At 39.4% G+C, this 21,746-nt stretch overlaps 1 protein-coding gene across 1 annotated transcript; it reads left to right on the plus strand.

Annotated features, from left to right (window-relative positions):
* The first annotated feature begins 954 nt into the window (after positions 1-954).
* On the plus strand, positions 955-21,215 carry LOC108437106 (interferon-induced protein 44-like). The gene is made up of 7 exons (XM_037543853.1): positions 955-962; positions 2,120-2,179; positions 9,592-9,784; positions 10,998-11,147; positions 18,497-18,668; positions 18,904-19,004; positions 20,705-21,215. The coding sequence occupies exons 4-7, from the start codon at positions 11,061-11,063 to the stop codon at positions 20,882-20,884; spliced, it is 540 nt and encodes a 179-aa protein (XP_037399750.1). The 5' UTR covers positions 955-962; positions 2,120-2,179; positions 9,592-9,784; positions 10,998-11,060; the 3' UTR covers positions 20,885-21,215.
* The last annotated feature ends 531 nt before the right edge of the window (positions 21,216-21,746 follow it).

Here is a 21,746-nt window from a genome sequence, read left to right on the forward strand (position 1 = left end):
GTTGACACCTCACAGCAAGAAGGGACTGGGTTCGATTCCCCGGCCGGGCGACCAGTGTTCTTTGGTTTCCCCCCATAGTCCAAAGACATGCTATCAGGCCAATTGAACACACCAGATTGCCCCTGGTTGTGAAGGTACATGTGTGTCTGCCCTGTCATGACCTGTCCAGGTTGTATCCTGCCTTCCACCCAGTGACTGCTGGGATAGATTCCAGCTCCCCCCCCCCCGTGAACCAGAAGGATAAGTGGCTTAGAAGATGTGTGTGGCTGATCGTTAAAGCCAGTGAGGCTTAAAGTACCATCTTACAATGAAGATGGGGAATTATGAGGGAGATGAGCTAAATTTAAATGGTATTGTTAATTAGAGTTAAATTGAACAACTGACTACCTGCCATTTCTAAACCTGAACTGCCACGCTCCAAGTTCAGCCAGCAGACTTCACTGTATGGAGTTTGGGGTGGTGGGGAAGTGGAAGTGGAGAAGTGCTGCTACTATATACATTTAAAATTTGAACTGTATGGATGCAACCAAAGTTCCTATAATGAATAATGTTGTATTAGACATGGAAACATCAGTTATTGATCACCTTTGCGTTTTGTGTACTTGAGCAAGAGTAGTTATTTTACTCTGTCTGTAATCGAACATGATCTGAGCTGAGATTGTTTCACTTTGACCACTTTGAGGGTTACCTGCGTTTTTATGTGATGAAAAGACAATGCCTATACACAATTTCAATGCAGTGCACCTCCAGAGGACTGTTCTCATTATATCTGAATATCTCACCTATAGTTTGCACCAATAGGGTTCACCTGGCTGTGTCCTGCACTGTATTAAAGACCTTATCCATTTGGAACAAAAAGTGAAAGTAAATACGAGTTAGAAAACTGAGAAAGTTGTGTAGACTTCCTCAATTCACCACAGAGAAAATCAGATCTTCATATCGGTACAACGCTCCTCACTAAGGTAAGAGCATCCGATTATTAAATACACGTGAAAGAAGTTGCTCTTTTGCATATAAATGCCTAGTTTTTAAACATTAAATAGTGTTGATGGCTGGGCCAGATAAAAACATTGCTTTAAACCAGAAAAGCAATCAACTTTAGTCTTAAAAAAGAAGCAAAATAAATGAAGTAAAATACAAATTACAGGAACATTATACATTTTATATGCATACAAATGTGACACAGAATGTGGCAAACTTGAGCAAAACAGGCTATAAAAACATTTTTACTGCTAATTATATTGAGTGTTCAGTCAAAATGTTTTAAAAAATAGAACCTTTATCTGAGATACAGTGATGAAAAAAAAAAAACGAATCAGGAAATAAATATTTGTACTCAAGTCTATGTGTGCCACAATTGCTAACATCCCGTCATTTAATACTTTTTGTAATGCTTACCGAGACTGGAGAACACACAGAACTCACACTCCAAATCCTTCAGATTTCAAAGTCCAGACTGTGGACTTTCCTCTTCAGCTCATCCCTCAGGTTTTCTATGGGTTTAGGTCATGGGACTGGAGTGGCCATGGCGAAACCTTAATTTTGTGGTCAATGAACCATTTTTGCGTTGATTTTGAGGTGTGTTTTGGATCATTGCCCTGCTAGAACATCCAGCCACAGCCCAGTCTAAGCTCCCTGGCTGTGGCAGTCAGGTTTTGATTGAACATTTGCTGGTACTTGGAGTCTGTGATACCATGCATGCAAAGTTTTCCAGGGTCTGGAAAAAAATAGCCCCTCAACAACACTGATCCATGTCTGATGATGGCCACAGGAGGCATCTTCTGGGGTTTGCGAATACTATTGGCATTACTAGAATTTCTAGAGGTGGTTCAGTTCAGGATCAATTATTGCACTTCTAATAAAGGTTAGTTTTTTGTTCATATTTTGAATAAAAGATCCAAAGTGTATGCAATAAAAATGTTTTTGCAGCCTTTCTTGCTCATGATTTACCAGGGGTGCCAATATGAAGGGCACTGTACAGAAGTATGACAGCTTATGTACACTGGTAAATGAAAGGAAATGCGAGCAACCACAAATTCACAATGGCTTCATTGAAGTGTTACCACTTACATAAAGAGTATGGAGAAAGGTTTACTCATGTTTAACTCTTGTTTCACAGAGAAAAACATGGGAAAGGTGTTTTCGAAATCAGCTCCTCCTCCCACTGCCCCTACACCAGGTAGGTCTCAACTGTCCACATAGTGAGTCTATATAATATAACAAGAAACATCCATCCATCCATCCATCCATCATCTTCCGCTTCTCCGGGGTTCGGGTCGTGGGGGCAGCATCCTGAGCAATGAAGCCCAGACCTCCCTTTCCCCAGCCACTTCCACTAGCTCCCTGGGAGGGATTCCGAGGCGCTCCCAGGCCAGCTGGGCGATATAGTCACGCCAGCGTGTCCTGGGTCTTCCCCGGGGTCTCCTCCCCGGTGGACTTGCCTGTGACACCTCCCAAGGGAGGCGTCCAGGAGGCATCCTAACAAGATGCCCGAACCACCTCAGCTGGCTCCTCTCGACGTGGAGAAGCAGCGGCTCTACTTTGAGTCCCTCCCGGATGACCGAAAACAAGAAATATATAGTTATATATAAAACTTATAATCCTGAATTAAATAATGAAAAATGTTATTTATATACCTAAGACTCAATAAATGTAAATATACGACTCTAAATCAGAAAAAATTGGGATGGTATGCTGGCATGGTAAACTTAAAACAGTGATTTGTAAATTATTTCTCACCTGTATTACAATAAAATAAGCACATTTACGGTTTTTACCTCATGAATTGTATTATTTTATTATTGATTAAATTGGTTGATTTAATTCTTGCTACATATTTCAAAAAAGCTGGGAGAGTATGTATCACTGGTGTTGTCATTACTTTTCACAACACATGTATAGGGACTGAAGACACAACACTAATTATTGAAGCTTTTCATGTGATTTTGTCCCATTCTTCCTGCAAACAAGTTTTAGGGTGTGCAATAGTACAGGGTCTTAAATGAGTGCGTTTAAAAGCACTCAAAAATCCGATCTTAAAGATCTAAGAAATCCAATTAAAGAATCTGATAAAGGGAGCTGGATTTTAGCTCAGTAATCAGATTTCTCAGTGCATGTAAACTCTTACTCTGATTTCTTTTGGATTTCTCAGTCTGCGCACATGCGAACCAGCGTTGCCACAAGATGACAGCAAACGCTTTTGGAGCCAAGCTGAAACCAGCTACATTCTCGATAAAATGAAGGATTTAAATATTCATCATCTTCTAGATGATGTATCAGAATCAGAATCCTTTATTGATCCCAGAGGGAAATTGCAGTTGTTACAGTTGCAGCCATTTATAAACACTTTAATAACTTAAAACAGAGATAAAGAGAAATTTGCATTATGTACACGAGATTTAAGTTCTTATGAATATAGTAAAGTGGCAGTGACTGTGATAATAAATATGAAACATCTAGTATAAAGCAGTTCAAATGATTTAAATTAATGTCCCTCTGAGTTACTACACACACAGTTATTATGTTCATATTTTCAGGTAAAGTGGTATTATTATTTTTTTTTTTTACAGCATGAAGTTAGAATTTTTTTTAATTTGGTGATGTAAGGGATCCTTTTCATCTTTGGCCTGGCCCTTTTTTTTTTTGAAATGACCTAAAAAGACCTGAAAATCTGACCACAACAGCACTTATGAACATGGTTAGCATAAAACTTCAATTTGGTACAAAAAAGTTTTAACTTCCATTTGTGGACTTAACTGTGTATTGTAGTTTGTCAAAGTAATACTGAGGCCATGTGGTTGTATCACATAGATCAATGATGAGGCATTGCCATCTGAGGGATCAGAGAGCACGGTTATTCATTCTATTGGATGAAATATCCAAATTCCTTTCTATCTTTCTTTATGGAACACTCCTTCCCTAGATGCTGCTTTTGTATCAAATAATCATTACAGTCACCTGTTGGCATCACTTGTTTCAAATCATATTAGTATTTCATTATTTTACCTCATTAATAATCCGAATGTTTTTTTTCCTTTCCTCTTTCGGAATGTGTTTTAGGTCTGAATGGTAGGAATAGATGATACAATTACAAACGTCATCAAGATGACCACACAAAACAAGAACTATCTTGTGTTCGTACTGTCTGCAATGAAATACAAGTCAAAGTAAATTTCTGTAAAGGTCTTCCCTGGTTAGAATAACAGCACCGAGCTGCTTTTCTTTCATGTAGAATGTTTCCAATTCCTTTTTCTTATTCAGGATATGCCACAACTAGGCTCAAATCTGAAGACCATGAAAGCCATTGAAACATTTTTTTTGTGTTCCTACAAACATTTCTGTGTAGATTTTGACGTGTGTTTGGGATCATTATCTTGCTGAAACATCCACCCATGCCCAAGTCTGGCAGAGTTTGACAGACTGTGGGTTAAAATCTCCTGTTATTTAGTAGAATTCATTATGGCCATTGTTTCTCACAAGACCACTAGCAATGACCAAAAGCTTCATTTTTGTGTCATCTTCTTACTTTACACTATTTTACTTGTAGTTCCAAGTTCAGTTGCTGCATTAAGTGGCTTGCTCTTAGGAAAGGCTTATTTAGTAAAATTCTCAAAAAGCTTTGGATTTTGAAAACCTCAAGATTTAATTAAATTTTATAGTTCTGGGACGTTGATCTTTGGGCTCCACTTTTACGGTCCTCTTTATTGTATGTACAAGCAATATGTTCATGCACCCTCTTCCTGAAATTTCTAACTAAATTTTTCAAACTTTATTATCACACTAATATATGACAATTTCAATGGACTGCTATGTTTTTTTTATATAATTATTCCCCTTAGCTGTGCAGCTCCACAACCTTCTGTCTCATTTGAGTTGAGAGCTCTTTGGTTTTAGCAGTGTGGACAGGTGACATAGGGATTTTACATGTGTTTGACCACATATTTAAATCCTAAGGAAAACAGGAAATTGATATAGACATCAGTGAAATCCCTGGAGACTTGGAGCAATGAAAAGATATATTTCAGCATTTCAGATGTTTGTGGCTCAGGTGTCAAGTAAACCATTCCAATTCTGTCACTTGGCACTAGGATTACTGCAATATATCTAATAAAGATAAATACTACTATTAATACCTTTATTTTGTTACACAGAACTAAATACGCCTTGGAGAAAGGTGACATGGAGGTAAGAGACTATATGCATAATAAAACTGAATCATGTACGAAATGAAATTGTTGACATTACTGCAGGTACCATACTGACCAACTGTCTGTGTGGTCGGAAATGCGCAAAGCACGCTTCCCTTCAAATAAAACAAAGGGGCGTGTTCAGTGATCCCATGTATTAAATGGTCTCTCATTGAATGGTCTCTCAGTGCTTCATTTTCTTTGGCCTTTCCCTCACCAAAAAGGTAGATATCTAAGAGAGAACCCCTCATCTATTAGGTCTTTAAACCAAACAACAAACAAACAATAAATAAAACAAAAAGCCAATGTGTTCATGCCTTTGGTTTTAACTACTTTTATTTAGATCATCTACTCTGAGATTTATGCTTGCAGTAAATGAGATCTTATTTTTGCATGTAGTCTGTTCTTCACTAACATACCATTATATCTCAGCATTATCCTTAAAGTTAAGTTCCACAGTTGGCTTTTACATTTACATTTGCCGCGTTTAGCAGACGGTCTTATCCAGAGCGACTTACCAGAAGTGCTTTGTCTGTCTAGAGAAAGTATCTTTGCTAGTTACCAGTAGGTTAGAGAGAAAGACGGTCCTGAGCTCAGATACTGCTAGAAACAAAAGTCACAGTAGATACCCAGAGAAAGGGAACAGAGTTGAGCACATAACTCTGTGCCATTCAATTCAATGCAATACAATACAATAAAATACAACACAATAAACCACAATACACAGTGCAATACAATGAAATATAATATATAAGTGCAGCTTATAATTCAATGCTCATTTAAGTGCTGTGTAAAGAGATGTGTCTTCAGTCTGTGTTTGAAGACAGCAAGAGACTCTGCTGTTCGGACAGCCAGTGGGAGTTCATTCCACCACCTGGGTGCCGGTACGGAGAACATTCTCGATGCTTGTCTTCCACGCGCCTTTAAGGATGGCAGCTCAAGCCGAGCTGTACTCGAAGCTCAAAGGGCTCGATGTTGTACAGGAGAAACCTGCACGACCGAGTCAGGTTCACGATGTGAGTTGAGAACGATAACTGGCCATCCAGAGTCACACCAAGACTTCTCGCATCTACAGACGGAACAATCAGAGAGTTCTCGAATGAAATGGCAAGATCATGATGAGGACCTGTAGTCACAGGGATGAATATCAGCTCAATCTTGCTGGGATTGAGCTTCAGGTGGTGGGCTGCCATCCATGAAGAGATGTCAGACAGTCATGCTGAGATGTGACTGGAAACCTGTGTGTCAGAGGGTGAGAAATAAAACATTAGTTAGGTGTCATCAGCATAACAGTGATAAGAGAAGCCATGAGAAGATATTACATCACCAAGAGAGCTAGTGTAAAGAGAAAAGAGAGGAGGACCCAGGACTGAGCCTTGTGGGACACCAGTGAAGAGCCTGCATGGAGAGGATGTGAACCCTCTCCATGTAACCTGATAAGAGTGATCCTCCAGATAGGACTTGAACCACTTCCATGCAGAGCCAGTGTTTTCAAGGTTGGTGAGGATGTCCAGAAGGATCGTATGGTTGACTGTGTCAAAAGCTGCTGAGAGATCAAGAAGGATCAGGACAGATGACAATTTGGCTGATCTTGCAGATTGGAGGTTCTCGGTCACTGCGATGAGGGCAGTTTCTGTAGAGTGTGATGGTTTGAAGCCAGACTGGTTGGGGTCCTGGAGCTGGTTCTGTGTGAGTAAGAGAGAAAGTTGATTATAGACTGCACGTTCAAGAATTTTTGAAAGGAAAGAAAGAAGTGATACCAGTCTGTAGTTGTTGACATCAGCGCTGTCAAGCATGGGCTTCTTCAAAATGGGAAGTACTCTTGCAGTCTTGAAAGTTGTTGGAACTTTGCCTGATGCCAAGGACTTGTTGATGAGAATTTTTTTAATTGAGTTTATTCACAGTAAGTCAACATCAGTCTTTGTTGGAGATTGAAGCAGAATCAATGGCCAGTTGTCCTCAGGAAATAAGCTGAGGATGAAATCATGTTCTTTGAGGAAATTGCCTAGAGGGCCTGGAGGACAATAGATCAAAATAACATTAAAAAAGTTTTCAAGGTGTGGATACAGTGATATCATGAAATTCAAATTAACTGATGTTGAACTGGAATGGGGAACATGAACAAATGGAAATAATGAACAAACCTGTCTCCCCACCATAACCAGAAGTCCTAGGGGTACAGGAGAAGTAGAGGTCACACGGCAGTGGTGTATTCTCTAGACTGATCCAAGCACCAAAACTGAAGGGAAAGTTATACACTGTGATGAAGTCCACTTTGTTGATGGCTGAATGTCAAGTCCAGAGTACTCTGGCTACTAGAGGTTTCAGGACAGTGCACCTAGCAAGGGAAATGAACCGAGTAGGATTCTGTTTGCAAATAAACTGCAACTTATAATGGGAAGACAGGGATCTTCTAGAAGTACATGATTGGGATTTGAACCTACAACCTTCCAGCTCCTGGCTCGTCTCTCGTTACATTAAGCCACCAGCCTCATCCATCCCTCTATCCAAGCTCAAACATCCAGTTGAGAATAATTTGCTTAGAAAATATGTTCCTCAAATTCATAAACAGTCATTGAAAATATTACAAAGACAACACATAAAATGTGGAAACTGAGAAATCTTTATTGTTCTTCTGAATAATATATGATCATTTTGAATTTGATGCCAGCAACACATTTCAAAAAAAGTTGGGAGAAAAGAAAAAGTGGAATGTCTAACAACTAATTAGACTAATTGGCAACAGGTCAGTAACATGCTGCCTTCTCTGGGTCCAAGCCCATTTGATGGGCTGAAGTGAAGTGGAAAAGTGTCCTGTGGTCTGATAAATCAAACATTTACATTCTTTTTGGAAATCATGGACACTACACCCTCCGGGCTAAAAAGGAGAGGGTCCATCCAGCTTGTTATCAGCATACAGTTCAAAAGCCAGCATTCGTGATAGTATGGGAATGAATTAGTGCACATGGTATAATTGACTGGCACATCTGTGGTGGAAGCATTAATACCGAGCAATATATACAGGCTTTGGAGCAACATATGCTGCCATCCAGACAATGTCTTTTTCAGGGTAAGCTTTGCTTATTTTAGCAAGACAATGCCAAACTACATTCTGCATGTAGTAAAAGAGTCCAGGTTTATAGTTTTTTTCACAAGAAGATTCCCTAAAATAAAATTGGGGGTCTCTGGAGAGTTTGACTGCAGCCTCTGTGTCAACCTATAAATTACATCCATTGCTACATTTCCTGCAGCTTTAAGGTGAACATAAATAACTGTTAGAAAATTTGCCTTGGTAAATACTTTGGATGAAGAGAAACAGAACAGTTCAATGTCATTTGGGTAAATTCTTTCTGTAACCAAGATGGATTTGTATCACCTCGTGTTTACATATAGGCAAACTCCTCCCCTGTTTTTCCAGTTGATTTACAGTCTAACGCCAAATCCAACTGTCAACAGATCAGTATCCAAGTCTCTTTGAGTCAGCCATGCTTCAAAAAAGGTCAACACACAAGCACCTTTGAATTCATGTGGAGAACTTGCTTTTGCTCACAGCTCATCAATTTTGTTCTGAAGTGACTGAACATAGTCCAAGAAAATTGATAGCAGGGGAATGTGGGAGGTTTGTGACCACTTCCTCAATCTTTCAAGCACTCTTTCCTGTTTCCCTCTCTTTCTTGTCTTAATGTTAAAGTTGCTTGTACCATTTTTTTATGTTTTTACATGTTTTTAAAGATTGCCATATATTAACCAAATAAAAACATTTAAAATGTTTTTGCAACCACTCTGGCAGTTTACACACAGTAACCTGCTGTCATTGCACCCCCATCTTTGCTCCATTTTATTGTCTTGTGTGGAATAATACCAAATTGTGCCCAGGATAGAAGTGACTGCAGTTATCCAAAAAGGCTGCTGCTTCTTTTAGCTACACAAAAAATAGATTTTTTCCATGTTATAGTTAGTCATTCTGGGTTCTAAACCAAATTGACTTCTGTGTGACATGAATTAAGACCTGAGTTGAGAGAAAGGCATATTTTTATGGAAACAGTTAAGGTTACTATTGAATTTCAGTGCTTGTTAGCAACATTCATTTAGAACTGAAGTGGTTAAGGTAAAGAAATAAAACTTGGACACCAAATTTGCCTTGACAAATTGGCTGGATTTGGCATGGAAAGTGAAAAATCATGAAACTCCTTTAAACTTTAATAGGAAATAACATTCCTTTAATAGGAAATAACATAGCTTAACAGTAAACCTGTGGCTTTCAGGAACCATTGAAAACCAAGATTGAATATAATAATTCAGTAACCAATGCAATCAACAGTGTGCAAAAAGTTCTGTCCTAATTTTAGTACTGCTATGTTTATTGTTAGTATTCTACCTAACTTTAACAATTGATCTTTTTCAGGCAAAAAGAGGTAATTTTGAAAGAATTGGAAGAATTTAAGCCAAGTTCAGAATTCCTCAGAATTCTGCTGCATGGACCAACTGGAGCAGGGAAGTCATGCTTCATCAATTCTGTTCAGAGGATCCTATTAAATCGCAATTTCATTGGTGCTCATGAACAAACAACACGAAGTGGAACAAGCTTCACTCTTGGAGTGAGTAATTGCGATTGAATCTCACAGGTTTAAGAGGGATCTATTATGCTTTTCTGGTTTTTTGCTTTCCTTTACACTGTTAGATTTTAAGGTTGGCCAGGTACATTTTTCATTCATTAAAGTACAAACAGTGTAAATGTTCCCTCAAAGGTATAGCAGTGGTTTTAAGGTCCAATTGTGCACCATGAATAAGTTTTTCCAGGTGAAAAGTATATATTTGTACCTTTTCATAGCCGAATGTTTTAAAACAGAACAGTAAAATAAAATGAACTATAAAACAAAATTATGGTACAGTTATGTTCCCTTGAGGGGACCACCACAGTGACAAGAGGGGTACTGCCCCAGTGACAGATTATTGCCTTTATTTCTGAGAGTGTAGTGTTGTATCTTTTTTTGCCTGTAAACAATCCACAAACTTACAAAGCTCAAAGTTCATGCCAGAGGGAGTAACTTTGTACAACTGAAACCAAAAGCAGAACAGAGTGGGCAAAAGTGCTAAAACATGTCTTTCTGGTCTGCTTTGTGTGAGTCACCCTGCAAAGCTTGAAATAATTATTTAAAAGTCAGAAATGTCAGGTCAGATTTTGCGGGAGTTATTGGGACTGTGTCATATGTGTTTACAGCCATTTACATATTAATGTCACACACACAAGTTTAAAAATAAGGTCCAGCTGAAAGTTTAGGCCTCAAAGGCAGAATCAATATTGCACTGATATAAATAAGGAGATCATTCTGTTAAGGATGTGCTAACTTAGTTTCACTTGAACTAAATTTACACTTTAATTAACAAAAGAATTGAGCAGGGGCGCCCTAACATTTGCATGTAACTGTTTTTCCATAACGTACGTTCCATTATAGGTTATGTTCATTATCCTGCTGGAATTTGTGATACGTGTGGACAACATGTTAAAAATCACAATCCTTCATGATAACATCACAATACTTTATGATACACAATATTTACCAGAGTACTTCTACCAAGCTTCACAGAAGTGTGTTCTCCATATTAAACACGTGACCAGGGTTTCCCAAACTTTTGCATATGACTTTAACACTTGGGAAAATCCTTAAAGATGTGGATACTTCAGTGGTACTCTAGCAAGACATAAGCAATAGAAGAAAATATTTTTTACAGTCAGGTCCCATTTTTCTAGTCCTGTTTTTATGAAGTGTTTTGAGTGTATTATTCAAGGATATTTTGATTTGTATCCAGATCAAAACTCACAAGCTGAAGAAGCGTTTGGGTGGACATTGTCCTTTTGTTTTCACTGATATCATGGGCCTTGAGGCAGAGGAATCTGGTGGGATAAAACCTGAAGATGTCATTGAAGTATTAAAGGGACACATATTAGATGGCTACACTGTAAGTACAGACAAACTGTAACCTAGTATGTGTATCAGTTAATATGGTGTCAAGTTTGCAAGTTTATCAAACAAAGTGTAAAACAAAGTGTAAAATCAAGTTGGTTTTGTAGTCTATAGCCATGTTTCACTACTCTTGCTTCTATTTGGTAAATATTAAAACAACATAAGTTATTTCTTTTCCAAACTTGCAAATAATACTAGGTAAATTTCATGTTATTTGTGTGTACTTTATCATCATCATCATCGTTAACCACTTAATCCAGACAGGGTCATGGTCAAACTTTATCATACCATAGAAAAAAGTATATGTATATATATATATATATATATATATGTATATATGATGTTGTGGTATATAATTTAAAATCGACTAAACAAGAGAAAGAAAATTCACATGAAAGCCATAGACTGTAGTTTTCTTGCTATACTGTGTTGCAGTTCACTCCAATAGACTATTTGTGAGAATTAATTTAAACATTTTCTCAAATTGTTTAACAATATACTGTAAATACAACTTGCAAATACTCACAGAGAACTTTAACGAAGCATGCTGTGACACCTCTTTCACCTCTTCTTGAAATGTTCTAGGTTGAAGCACATTGCAAAGTGCCAAAATGAATGGATTAATGGATAGTACAACAGTTTGTTCATATTGATTAACTAGTGAAACTTTAAATATCAAAAGTTGGAAAGCTTATGTACAACCCCATTTCCAAAAAAGTTGGGACGCTGTGCAAAATATAAATAAAAACAAAATGCAATAAACAGCAAATCATTTAAACCCTATATGTACAACCCCAATTCCCCAAGTTGGGACGTTGTGTAAAACATAAATTAAAACAGAATACAATGATTTGCAAATCCTTTGTAGTATTTTCATTTAAATATAGAGTTTACATGAGCTGCATATAATTGTTTTCTTGTGTCCCAACTTTTTTGGAAATGGGGCTGTAGTACTCAGATTTGCAAATTTGAGTGGAGATGAGAAAGTCCAGTGATAAGCATAATTAAGCAAGGCAAACAAAGTCCTAAAAGCATAGAGACAAAAACCAAGTCAATAATAAAAAAATAGAGATGAAGGCAGGATATGTCAGAGTGGCAATACCTTGCAAATGGCAATGCAAAGAGTTGAACTTCAAAACAATTTGTGTGCTAAAATTAAATGGTTGGTGGTTAGTAGACCAGCTTGAGTACTGAGAGCAAGTTCTGACTGAGAATGTGACAGAACCACTTTTCCAACATGCAGCTCCAGATGGGTCATTTTCCTTTATAGAGGGACGCCCAAATGATGAGGAGTGGGCTGATGAGGACATCATAAGTGAAACTAGAAAAGAAAAAGGTATGCACCTCTCCTCAGGTGCATATCCCTCCCAGTCCACTATATGTTGAATGTCATCTCCTTGGTCTGCTCCCATGCTCTTTCACTTAAACCACTCATCAGCTGCAGTGGCCTCCAACCTAGTGCCATTCTCTGGAAATACCGGTGTCTCATAACCTACTATGCATTGGAAAGATGCAGAGGGAATTTTGAGTGTATTAAGCTCAGGTGAGAAATTGGATCCACTCCTCCTGCTGTTTATCGATGTCTTAAAAGCCTCTCCATGTTCTGGTTTGGTTCAACTGGGGTTCTTAATTAAAGACCATATCTTGTAGGACACCAAAGTTTAAGAATACATGATTAAACAGGGCTTCAACTGTGAGAACAACCATAGGGACAGAAGAGAATGAAAACGGAAAAGGTTTATCTACAGGCTTTATAAAAATCTATCAGTAATGAATAGGATGGAGGTGTGACCTTGTGAAGAGTGGAGATCTGTGAGATTGTCTACTGAGAGGTGAAACTAGGGTCTGAGTGGAACTGGAAGAGGCTCAAGTTTACCAGCAAAAGCAACCTAGGGCACTTTGTTTGCGCACAAAGAAAACAAATCAATGTAACAGCGCACATCTGCTTCCTAACAGGGCCACCAGGAATATTGACAGGAGATAGGCAGTGCATGCTGTCCCAGGAAGTCCTGTAGCTTGCAAAGTGTGGTGCCCATTTCAAAAGGCAATCTCAACAGACCTGTGGCACATATATATGGTCTGGAGGGCTGCTCCCTCCATCACTTATCCAATACCAGTTTTATGGTCAACAGCTCTCAGTTGCCATCATTGTCATTTTGTCATGTGGGAGAGAGTTCCCTCTAGCAAATGGCACAGGGATAAAATGAGGTTGCCCTTTGTTGAGAAAAGACAGCAACCGACCATGTTTTAAGAATGGAGGCTGATGTAATCCTTGCCCTCAGATCTCTGAAACCCAGCACAACCTCTGTACATCCATGACTACCCCTTCCTACGTGTATCCTTAAAATAAAATCTCAGTCTGTGTCCAGAAACACAAATGTTGATTATCAAGCAGTCTTTGTAGCACTTTCCTGACATGTTGTATATGTTTGGACAGGCATAATGAGTGGACTACTATATCATAATTGTAGGCAATCACAAACCTGCCTAACATGTCCAGAAGAACTTAATAAATAATTGGAAGCCCATAAGCCTTAACCCAATATTCATAGTGACCATTAATCATGGACATGTTCCACTTATCCCCTCTCAATAAGGGGACCAATTAGAAATTTTCCATTAACCAAAATTAAATAGTGAGATGAGAAAGGAAGAACATGAAATGAGATTATATCTCTACAGAGTCTGTCGACAATCACTGTCACTGGTGGGGTAATGTGAGTATTAGTTCCGTTTCCTTCTCTCATCTATGGCATGCACCATGTGTGGGATTTGAAGTGGTTAAAGTGAGAGGTCCAACTAGCAGACAACCGGTTGTAGAGAGAAGGTGTCATCACGGCATACAGGCCCCTTTTAAATTCCCTCATTGATGCCTCTCCCAAATGCAGCAAGTAAAGCTGCTTCATTATTGAGCATTATTCAAGCATTATTGAGCAGCAAAAGCAGGAAATGTGAGGGCATAAACCAAAACAACACCGGAGCCTTGCCTTTACTTTTTTTTCCAAAAATGTATTTGCAGAATCCCTACCTCCCACAGAATAGTTAAACTAAGCCTTAAAATAGGTTAAAAATTATTTGTAGTCCTGAACTGTGACCCCATAAAGTTGAGGGAGCATAGCTTGTGACTGTGCAGGCTGTTGAGCCACACTATCAGAAAAAGCCACTGGCAAATTGGTGTGCAAGCATTGGGACACACTGTCTAGCACCAAGTCAAATTGAGCAAGCTATTGTTCCATGCTCCAATACTATTTCATTGAAATCAGGTGACTCTGCTGCTTTCATTGTGGTGGGTTATTCTGTAACACTGGGACAGAACCAAGATGTACAGAGTTTACTGATAATCTTGTGAACGTATTCTGTCCAGGGGAGAAATTGGGCCCAGTGATTAGGTCAATCACGAAAGTAACTCTGGAGAAAGTGTTCCAGGTCCTGATTGGCCTGACGGAGATAGCCACAGGCCACTTCCAACCAGTCCATTTAAGCCCTCCAAACCCAGGAGGTAAAATGCTGTCCACAGTGACAATGTGCTTGGTTGAACAGGGTATCAGCCATCTGAAAGTTCCTGGGAAGACTCAACAGCAATAAGGTGATAAGCTTTGGAGAACCTGTCTGCAAATTACAAAAATAACCTTCTGATATGGGCAAGTCAATGACAACGTTTACTGACAGGTGGGGCCATGACTTTAGGAGAGTTGGCAATAGGAGGAGTTTGCCAGCCTGGGCTTGTCAGGGTGTTTTTGTAGTGGCACATACTGAAGTGGATGTGAAATGATTTACAACATCTTGCTTCAGAGAGGACCACCAGTGTTTTTCAGTGATAAGCTGTTCTGTGTCATACCCGTTTGACCAGTTCCCACTTATGTATGAGTCCACACTATCCACAGGTACCTCACTTCCTTTGCTCCCCTGCTGTACACCTTGCTCACCCACAACTGCATTGCCAAACATTGTGGCAATCAGATCAATAGTTTTGTTGATGACACTACAGTTGTGGGGCTCATCTCTAACAATGGTGAGCAGCCTACAGGGAGGAAGTGAGGCAACTGGAATTCTGGTGCAAAGACAACAATCCCTCTCTTGTGACCAAGAAAAAAAAGAGGACTGTAGACTTCAGAAGAACACAGACACCTCACACTCCTCATCAACAGGACAATGGCGGAGAAAGTGCTCTCTCCTAGTCCTTGAACATTTCCTTCTTAGCGAAGAAGGCACTTTCTAATGAGAATGAAGAGCATTGGCCTGCTCCAGTGTTCAGAGTGATGGAGGTGGGATAATATGTTCTGGATTCTGACAGTCTGAGGTTTGTTACTTAAGAAGTCTAAAATCCAGTTACAGAGAGATGAGCTTAATTCAAGTAGATGGAGTTTGCTGACTGGCTTGATGGTATGATGGTCTTGAATGCTGAGCTGAAGTTGATTAAACAGCATTCTATCACAAGTGTCTTTGTTGTCCAAGTGTGATAAGCCCAGGTGGATGGCAGTGGTTATAGCATTATCAGTGGAGTGGTTTTGCCTATAGGTATATTGGTGGGACTCCAGTGTTAATGGAATGGATTGCTTAATGTTTGCCATAACCAGTCACTTGACATACGTAAAAATTGGAATTAGTGCAACCAGACTAGTGGCAAAAGTCTTCTTTGGTACTTGGATGATAACTTGAAGAAAGCTGGGATAGTAGCCTACTCCAGGGATATGTGGAAGATGTCCATGAATATAGCAGCTAACCAGTTGGCACTCTCTTTGAGTACATAACCAGAAATATTGTCAGGGGCTGCAGCTTTACATAAGTTTAATCTCAGCAGGGTTCTCCTTATTTTAACTGCATTTACAGAAAGCAGCGGATCACTCACTGCTGCCTCAGTGCTGTTTGCTTCAAAACAAGTACAGAACCTGTTTAAAGCATTCAGGAGGACAGGGTCATTGGTACAGGTGAGGTGATTCTTCTCCTTGTATTCAGTGGTAATTTGAATGCCCCGTCACATATGTCATGGGCTGTTGGTTAAGAAGTGTTGCTATATGTTCATATGAAGCCTTGGCTCTCTTGATTTCTACCTGCCCTGAGTGCTGCTCTGTCATCAGAAGCTCAATGCAACATCACAGACCTTGAGCAGGGAGCGAACTTCAGCAGTCAGCCCAGGCATCTGATGTGGTTATTCATCTTGTGATCATTACATCATAACCACACTTGCTTATATAGCCATTGACAGATAATGCATATTCATCCCAATCTATGCGATTCCTACATGTAGTGGCATCCTTGATCGTGTTTCAGCTGAAACAGTCTTGCAGTTTTGACCCCTTGTTGGTATGGAAAAATGCTGGTAAAATTTGGGGAGAACATTCCTCAGATTTACGTGGTTGAAGTCACCCACAACAGTAATGAATCTCTAAGGGTGGTTGTTTAGAAGTGAACTGACTGCATCAGAAAGTGCCCCAAATGCATCCTTAGTGATGGTGGTAGGTGCAATGTTGTAACAAAGGAGGTGAAAAGGCTAGAAGCAAGTGTGAGTTGCTTTTATTTAAATCAGAGTCCAGAAATTCTGTAGCAAAGGAATGTAGGACCAATAAATCCATGGTGAGACAAATTAAAGGAAACCAGAAACAAAACCTAACACTAGAGGCAATGGCAACAGGGTATATAGTCAATGCAAGACAAAGAGACTGAGAACAATGGGGCATCAAAAAGGACAAAGAGTGACAGGATGTTATAGATGTACACACTCAGGATAAAGATAGTAGAGTTCTCTTGGTAAATAATGTGGCCAGCACTGTATCGTTATGTATCCCATTGATACAGAACAAGCTAGCAATCATAAAAGGGTTCATACACCGACCTTTATTCACACAGCTTCCTCTGGTCTTCCCAGGCAATGTTGGCTAAAAATAGTGAGGGTACAGCCAGCCTGCTGGGTTTAGTTTTTAACCTTAGACTCCAGTCTACTTTCATGTAATTTATGCTTTCGCTCACATTGTCTCTTGTGTGTGCTCCCCCAGGATGCCACGGGGTGAGACTGTGGTGACCAGTCCTGATGTCTGTAGAGATGCCTAGCTTTGTTTAGCTGCTCCACATTTATTTTTGAACAAATTTAAAAGTGAAAAGCTCTAAATTAAGGAATCTTTGTAGTTTGTTGATGTTTTAGGGCAGAACCTGACATTTTTCTGCCTTGATGTAGCACTGATTTTATGTAAGCATACGTAACCCTGCCTTGACAAGGTTCATTTGTCTGTCAACCCACAAGAAATAAGGGAAAATGTCAAAATGACAGTATTCCAAGAGAGCATGATTGGCCTCACTCTCTCTGGATGGGCCAGATGGCTCTTCTTACTCTCCAATCACTCAGTGCAGTCTGGGCTTCTGTTAGCTGACATAGGAAAGACATTGTCAGATGAACAAAGATGACATGATGTGTTTTGGAGTAACTGTACTGGCCACTTTCCTAGCTTGGTAGCATTGTGTGATGTGATAAAATGGTAATCTTTTCACGATATTTTAACAGCTACATCGCATGAAAATACATACAAATCTGACCATTTATTCACTATGTACAGAACAAACATTTCTATGGAGCCCTGCTGCTGACATCCTGTATAAATAAAAATAACGTGTGGCTATGACTTATGAGTAAGGCGTGGGAATGAGATGATTAAGTCGTGGGCACGACTTAGTAAAGCATGAGAACGAAATCCTAATGCGTGGCCGCGACTTAGTAAGCCGCTATCTCGTTCCCACGCCTTACTAAGCCATGACCACAACTTAATCATCTCATTCCCACACCTTACTAAGTCATGGCCACGCATTATTTTTATTTATACAGGATGTCACCAGCGGGGCGCCGTACATTTCTAAACAACTGAGGTCTAATAAAAGCATGAAGAGGAGTGTTATGTTACGTTTTTTTTTTTTTTTTGCTTTGGCTTTGTACTCCAGCATAACAAATATGAAGCAATGACTTTGCGTTTAAAGTGCAGAATGTCTGCTTTAATTTATTTTTGGTGAATCGTATGTGAATCACAGCCCTTCATTTCAGGGCCCCAAAATTACTGGGCAACTTCTAAGTTGATTGTTAAATGGAAGTGAAATTGTTGTGTTGCCTTTAGTTGCTGGTTGCACATCTTTTGCAATGAATAATTGCCTGGTGTAAAGCTGGGCTAGATATCATCAGCTAGTGATGCTCTTTCAGACTTTTAGTACAGTCATTTTCAGGTTATAGCTGGCATGTTTCTTTCAGTATGTTTGTTATTTATTACATACTGCATTTAAGACTCATCCTAATAATGTCCTAAGTACATTATTAATAAAATGCATACCAAATAGCAAAACTATTTGTTTTCTTTCCACTTCTAGTTTAATCCTGTGCAGAGTATAACTAAGGACCACAAGAAGTACAATAAAAATCCAAAACTATGTGATAAAGTTCACTGTCTGGTGAGCATTGTTCCTGCAGATAATCTCTCAATAATGAATAGCAAAGTGATTGACAAAATGAGGACAATTCGACAGAAAGCCACAGAGCTGGGTAAGTCTGATTATTTAGCATGACATCTTTGATCCTCAAGGTTGATGTGGAACCGACTTATAAAATTCAATAAGTCAGTTGTGTATATGTGTTTGAAGGACTGAGATTTATGATTGAGAATGATATTGAAATCTTCATAATGCATCTACAGCATTAATACATTTCCTTATGTTAAATACGTTGCTTGGCTTTCACATTTGTTTTCTTTTAAATCTTCTCTATCTTGACTTTGTAGCCATACCACAAGTGATTGTGTTGACCAAAGTGGATCAAACATGCATGATGGTCAACGAAGACTTGAGAAATATCAGTCGCAGTAAAAAGATCAAAGAGAAGGTAACCTTTGTGTTTTCACATCTTTAATGAGGTATACTATTTTTGACTCAAATGGATTTAGGACTTTATTATTTACACCTTTTCAGTTGCTTGTTAAAACAAATAGCTACTCAGCCAATCACTTAGGCATGTAGAGGTGGTCAAGACAACTTGCTGAAGTGCAGACCGAGCATCAGAATGGGGAAGAAAGGGGATTTAAGGGACTTTGAACGTGGCGTGGTTGTTGGTGCCAGACGGGCTGGTCTGAGTATTTTAGAAACTGATGATCTACTGGGATTTTCACACACAACCATCTCTAGGGTTCACAGAGAACGGTCCGAAAAAGAGGAAATATCCAGTGAGCGGTCAGCTGTGTGGATGAAAATGCCTTGCTGATGTGAGAGGTCAGTGGAGAATGGGCAGACTGGTTCCAGATGATAGAAAGGCAACAGGAACTCAAATAACCAACCAGAATCTCTGAGGAACGTTTCCAACACCTTGTTGAAAGTCTGCCATGAAGAATTAAGGCAGTTCTGAAGGAAAAAGGGGGTCCAACCTTTTACTAGCAAGGTCTAGTATTAGGTGTACCTAATAAAGTGGCCAGTGAGTGTATATGTAAGACCTCTCAAAGCATTCTGAGAGAAAAAAACATTCATATGATACTCAGTTAACTGGCAAGTTGACTTCTGTGAGTGTTACCTTGGAGCGAGGAGTCGGACGCACATGCTGAGATAAGCAAGATTTATTATGGGCAAATTGAGGGTCATAGTCCTAACAGTCCAGGTTCAAGGAGCCAATACGGAGAGATCGTGGGGCAGACATGACAGACACCAGAATTCAACCGAACAGAACAAACACCACAGCAGATAACACCAACAACACAGACAGAGATTCAAACAAAGACCAGGGAAAACACAGGGCTTAAATACAAGGGTAACAAGGGACAGGTGCAAACACAGGTGGAGACAATCGGGGGGGGGGGGATCATGAAACGAGGGGGCAGGACTAGAAAACCAAAACAAACGCACATGGACAGGACTGGGAGGGGCCAATCGTGACACCATTAAATAAAGTACAAAAAGCCAGACACAAACTCTCAGCCTATTGCAATCATCGGTGCCCATGAAGCAACCCATTTTGTGATTTTTTTGCTCTATTTAATGGAATAAATATATATTTTTGCTAAGCTTCCCTGATGTTTCAGCAGTGCAGAGGCAGCACATTTCTCATTCCATAATTATTTTGTCTTACAATGTATGTATCTGTCTGCCCTACTGGTGTTTTAGATATATATTGTAGAGCAAAACTTTATCTCAAGAGTATCATAAAACTGTATCTCAACAATCTGGCAATGTATTTGTACCCATTACTTCCTGTAAGCTTCTGGAGGTATTAAATGTTTTGGCCTCTGTTCTGAGTTCTGATCGCTACCAGCAATTGTGACTTGGTAAATATTTGAAGAAAATGGTCACATCAAAACACCCTAAATGACTTTACTTCTCAACTATTTTATTATGCAACCCTTTTGAAAAAATGGTGGAATTTTAATTGTTTAAATATTGTTCAATAACCTTTTCATTGGGAAATGTCATTTGGTAATTTCTATTAAATATGAAAATCATTTCCACCACAAATCTGACTTGCAATAGTAACCATTACGTACAATGTACTGTACAGAACTCATGTATAGTCTTCACTTGACGCATGCATTGTGTTTGCAGGTACAGGAGTGCAGTAATATACTGGGCAACTCCCCAAACTCCATCTACCCTGTGAAGAACTACCATGCAGAGACCACCCAAGATGACGACACTGACGCTCTCATCCTCATGGCACTGAGGGATATTGTCAACTTTGCCAATGACCATGTGGAGGATCAGCTGGGAACAGATAACATGTGATAAATCACACGTGCCCACTGTGACACAAGGATTCACATTCAAATACTTTTACTTCTATTTACTATATACTATAATTTAGTTTTAAGCAGATAAATTCTTTCAGCGCAAGTTACTTGAAGGTCAGCAGATCTTCCCAACGAATCTTTCGGTTATTGGTGTAACTAAATCTGTTTCATTCTAGCCCTGAACATTTATTACTTAGCCCCAAACTTTTTCTTCTTCCTTAAGCTTTTGTTCTCTCTTTTTTAAATATATGCAAGCCTTGTTCATTATCCGTGTTGATAAGAATTATCCATCCTGCCATACATCTTAAAAAACTGCTTAAGCCTAATTAATAATTTGTGATTAATATTTTATTAATAACTGGCTGCTCGCTACCTAAACTACTTGACAAAGTTGATCAGTGCACATTTCCAACTATAAACAAATGACCTGTATTAATGCATTCATAGTAAAGGTTACACTGTAAACATTACTCTTTAAATTCAGCTGAAATTAGCATTATCATAGCAGTGGTAATCACACACACACACACATTTTCTAAGCTGCTTCTCCCTCAGGGTCGCGGGGGGAGCTGGAGAATATCCCAGCTGTCATCGGGCAGAAGGCAGGATACACCCTGGATATGCCATCACAGGGCAGACAGACAGATTCACACCTAGGGGCAATGAAGCATGTCCAATTGGCCTGACTGCATGTCTTTGGACTGTGGGAGGAAACCCACATGGACATGAGGAGAACAAGCAAACTCCACACAGAAAGGGCCTTGGTCGCCCGGCCGGGGAATTGAACCCAGACCCTTCTTGCTGTGAGGCAACAGCGCTACCCACCGTGCACCCACATTATTGTCTGCTATATAATG

Source organism: Pygocentrus nattereri, chromosome 12 (assembly GCF_015220715.1).
Source record: "Pygocentrus nattereri isolate fPygNat1 chromosome 12, fPygNat1.pri, whole genome shotgun sequence".
NCBI classification, from domain to species: Eukaryota; Metazoa; Chordata; class Actinopteri; order Characiformes; family Serrasalmidae; genus Pygocentrus; species Pygocentrus nattereri.

Excerpts from the sequence above, each read along its gene's own strand:
- LOC108437106 (XM_037543853.1), top strand. The coding sequence starts at position 11,061 with ATGGGCCTTGAGGCAGAGGAATCTGGTGGGATAAAACCTGAAGATGTC. Across the intron at positions 11,148-18,496 it reads ACATATTAGATGGCTACACT|TTTAATCCTGTGCAGAGTAT; the intron begins GTAAGTACAGAC and ends TTCCACTTCTAG. Across the intron at positions 19,005-20,704 it reads GTAAAAAGATCAAAGAGAAG|GTACAGGAGTGCAGTAATAT; the intron begins GTAACCTTTGTG and ends TTGTGTTTGCAG.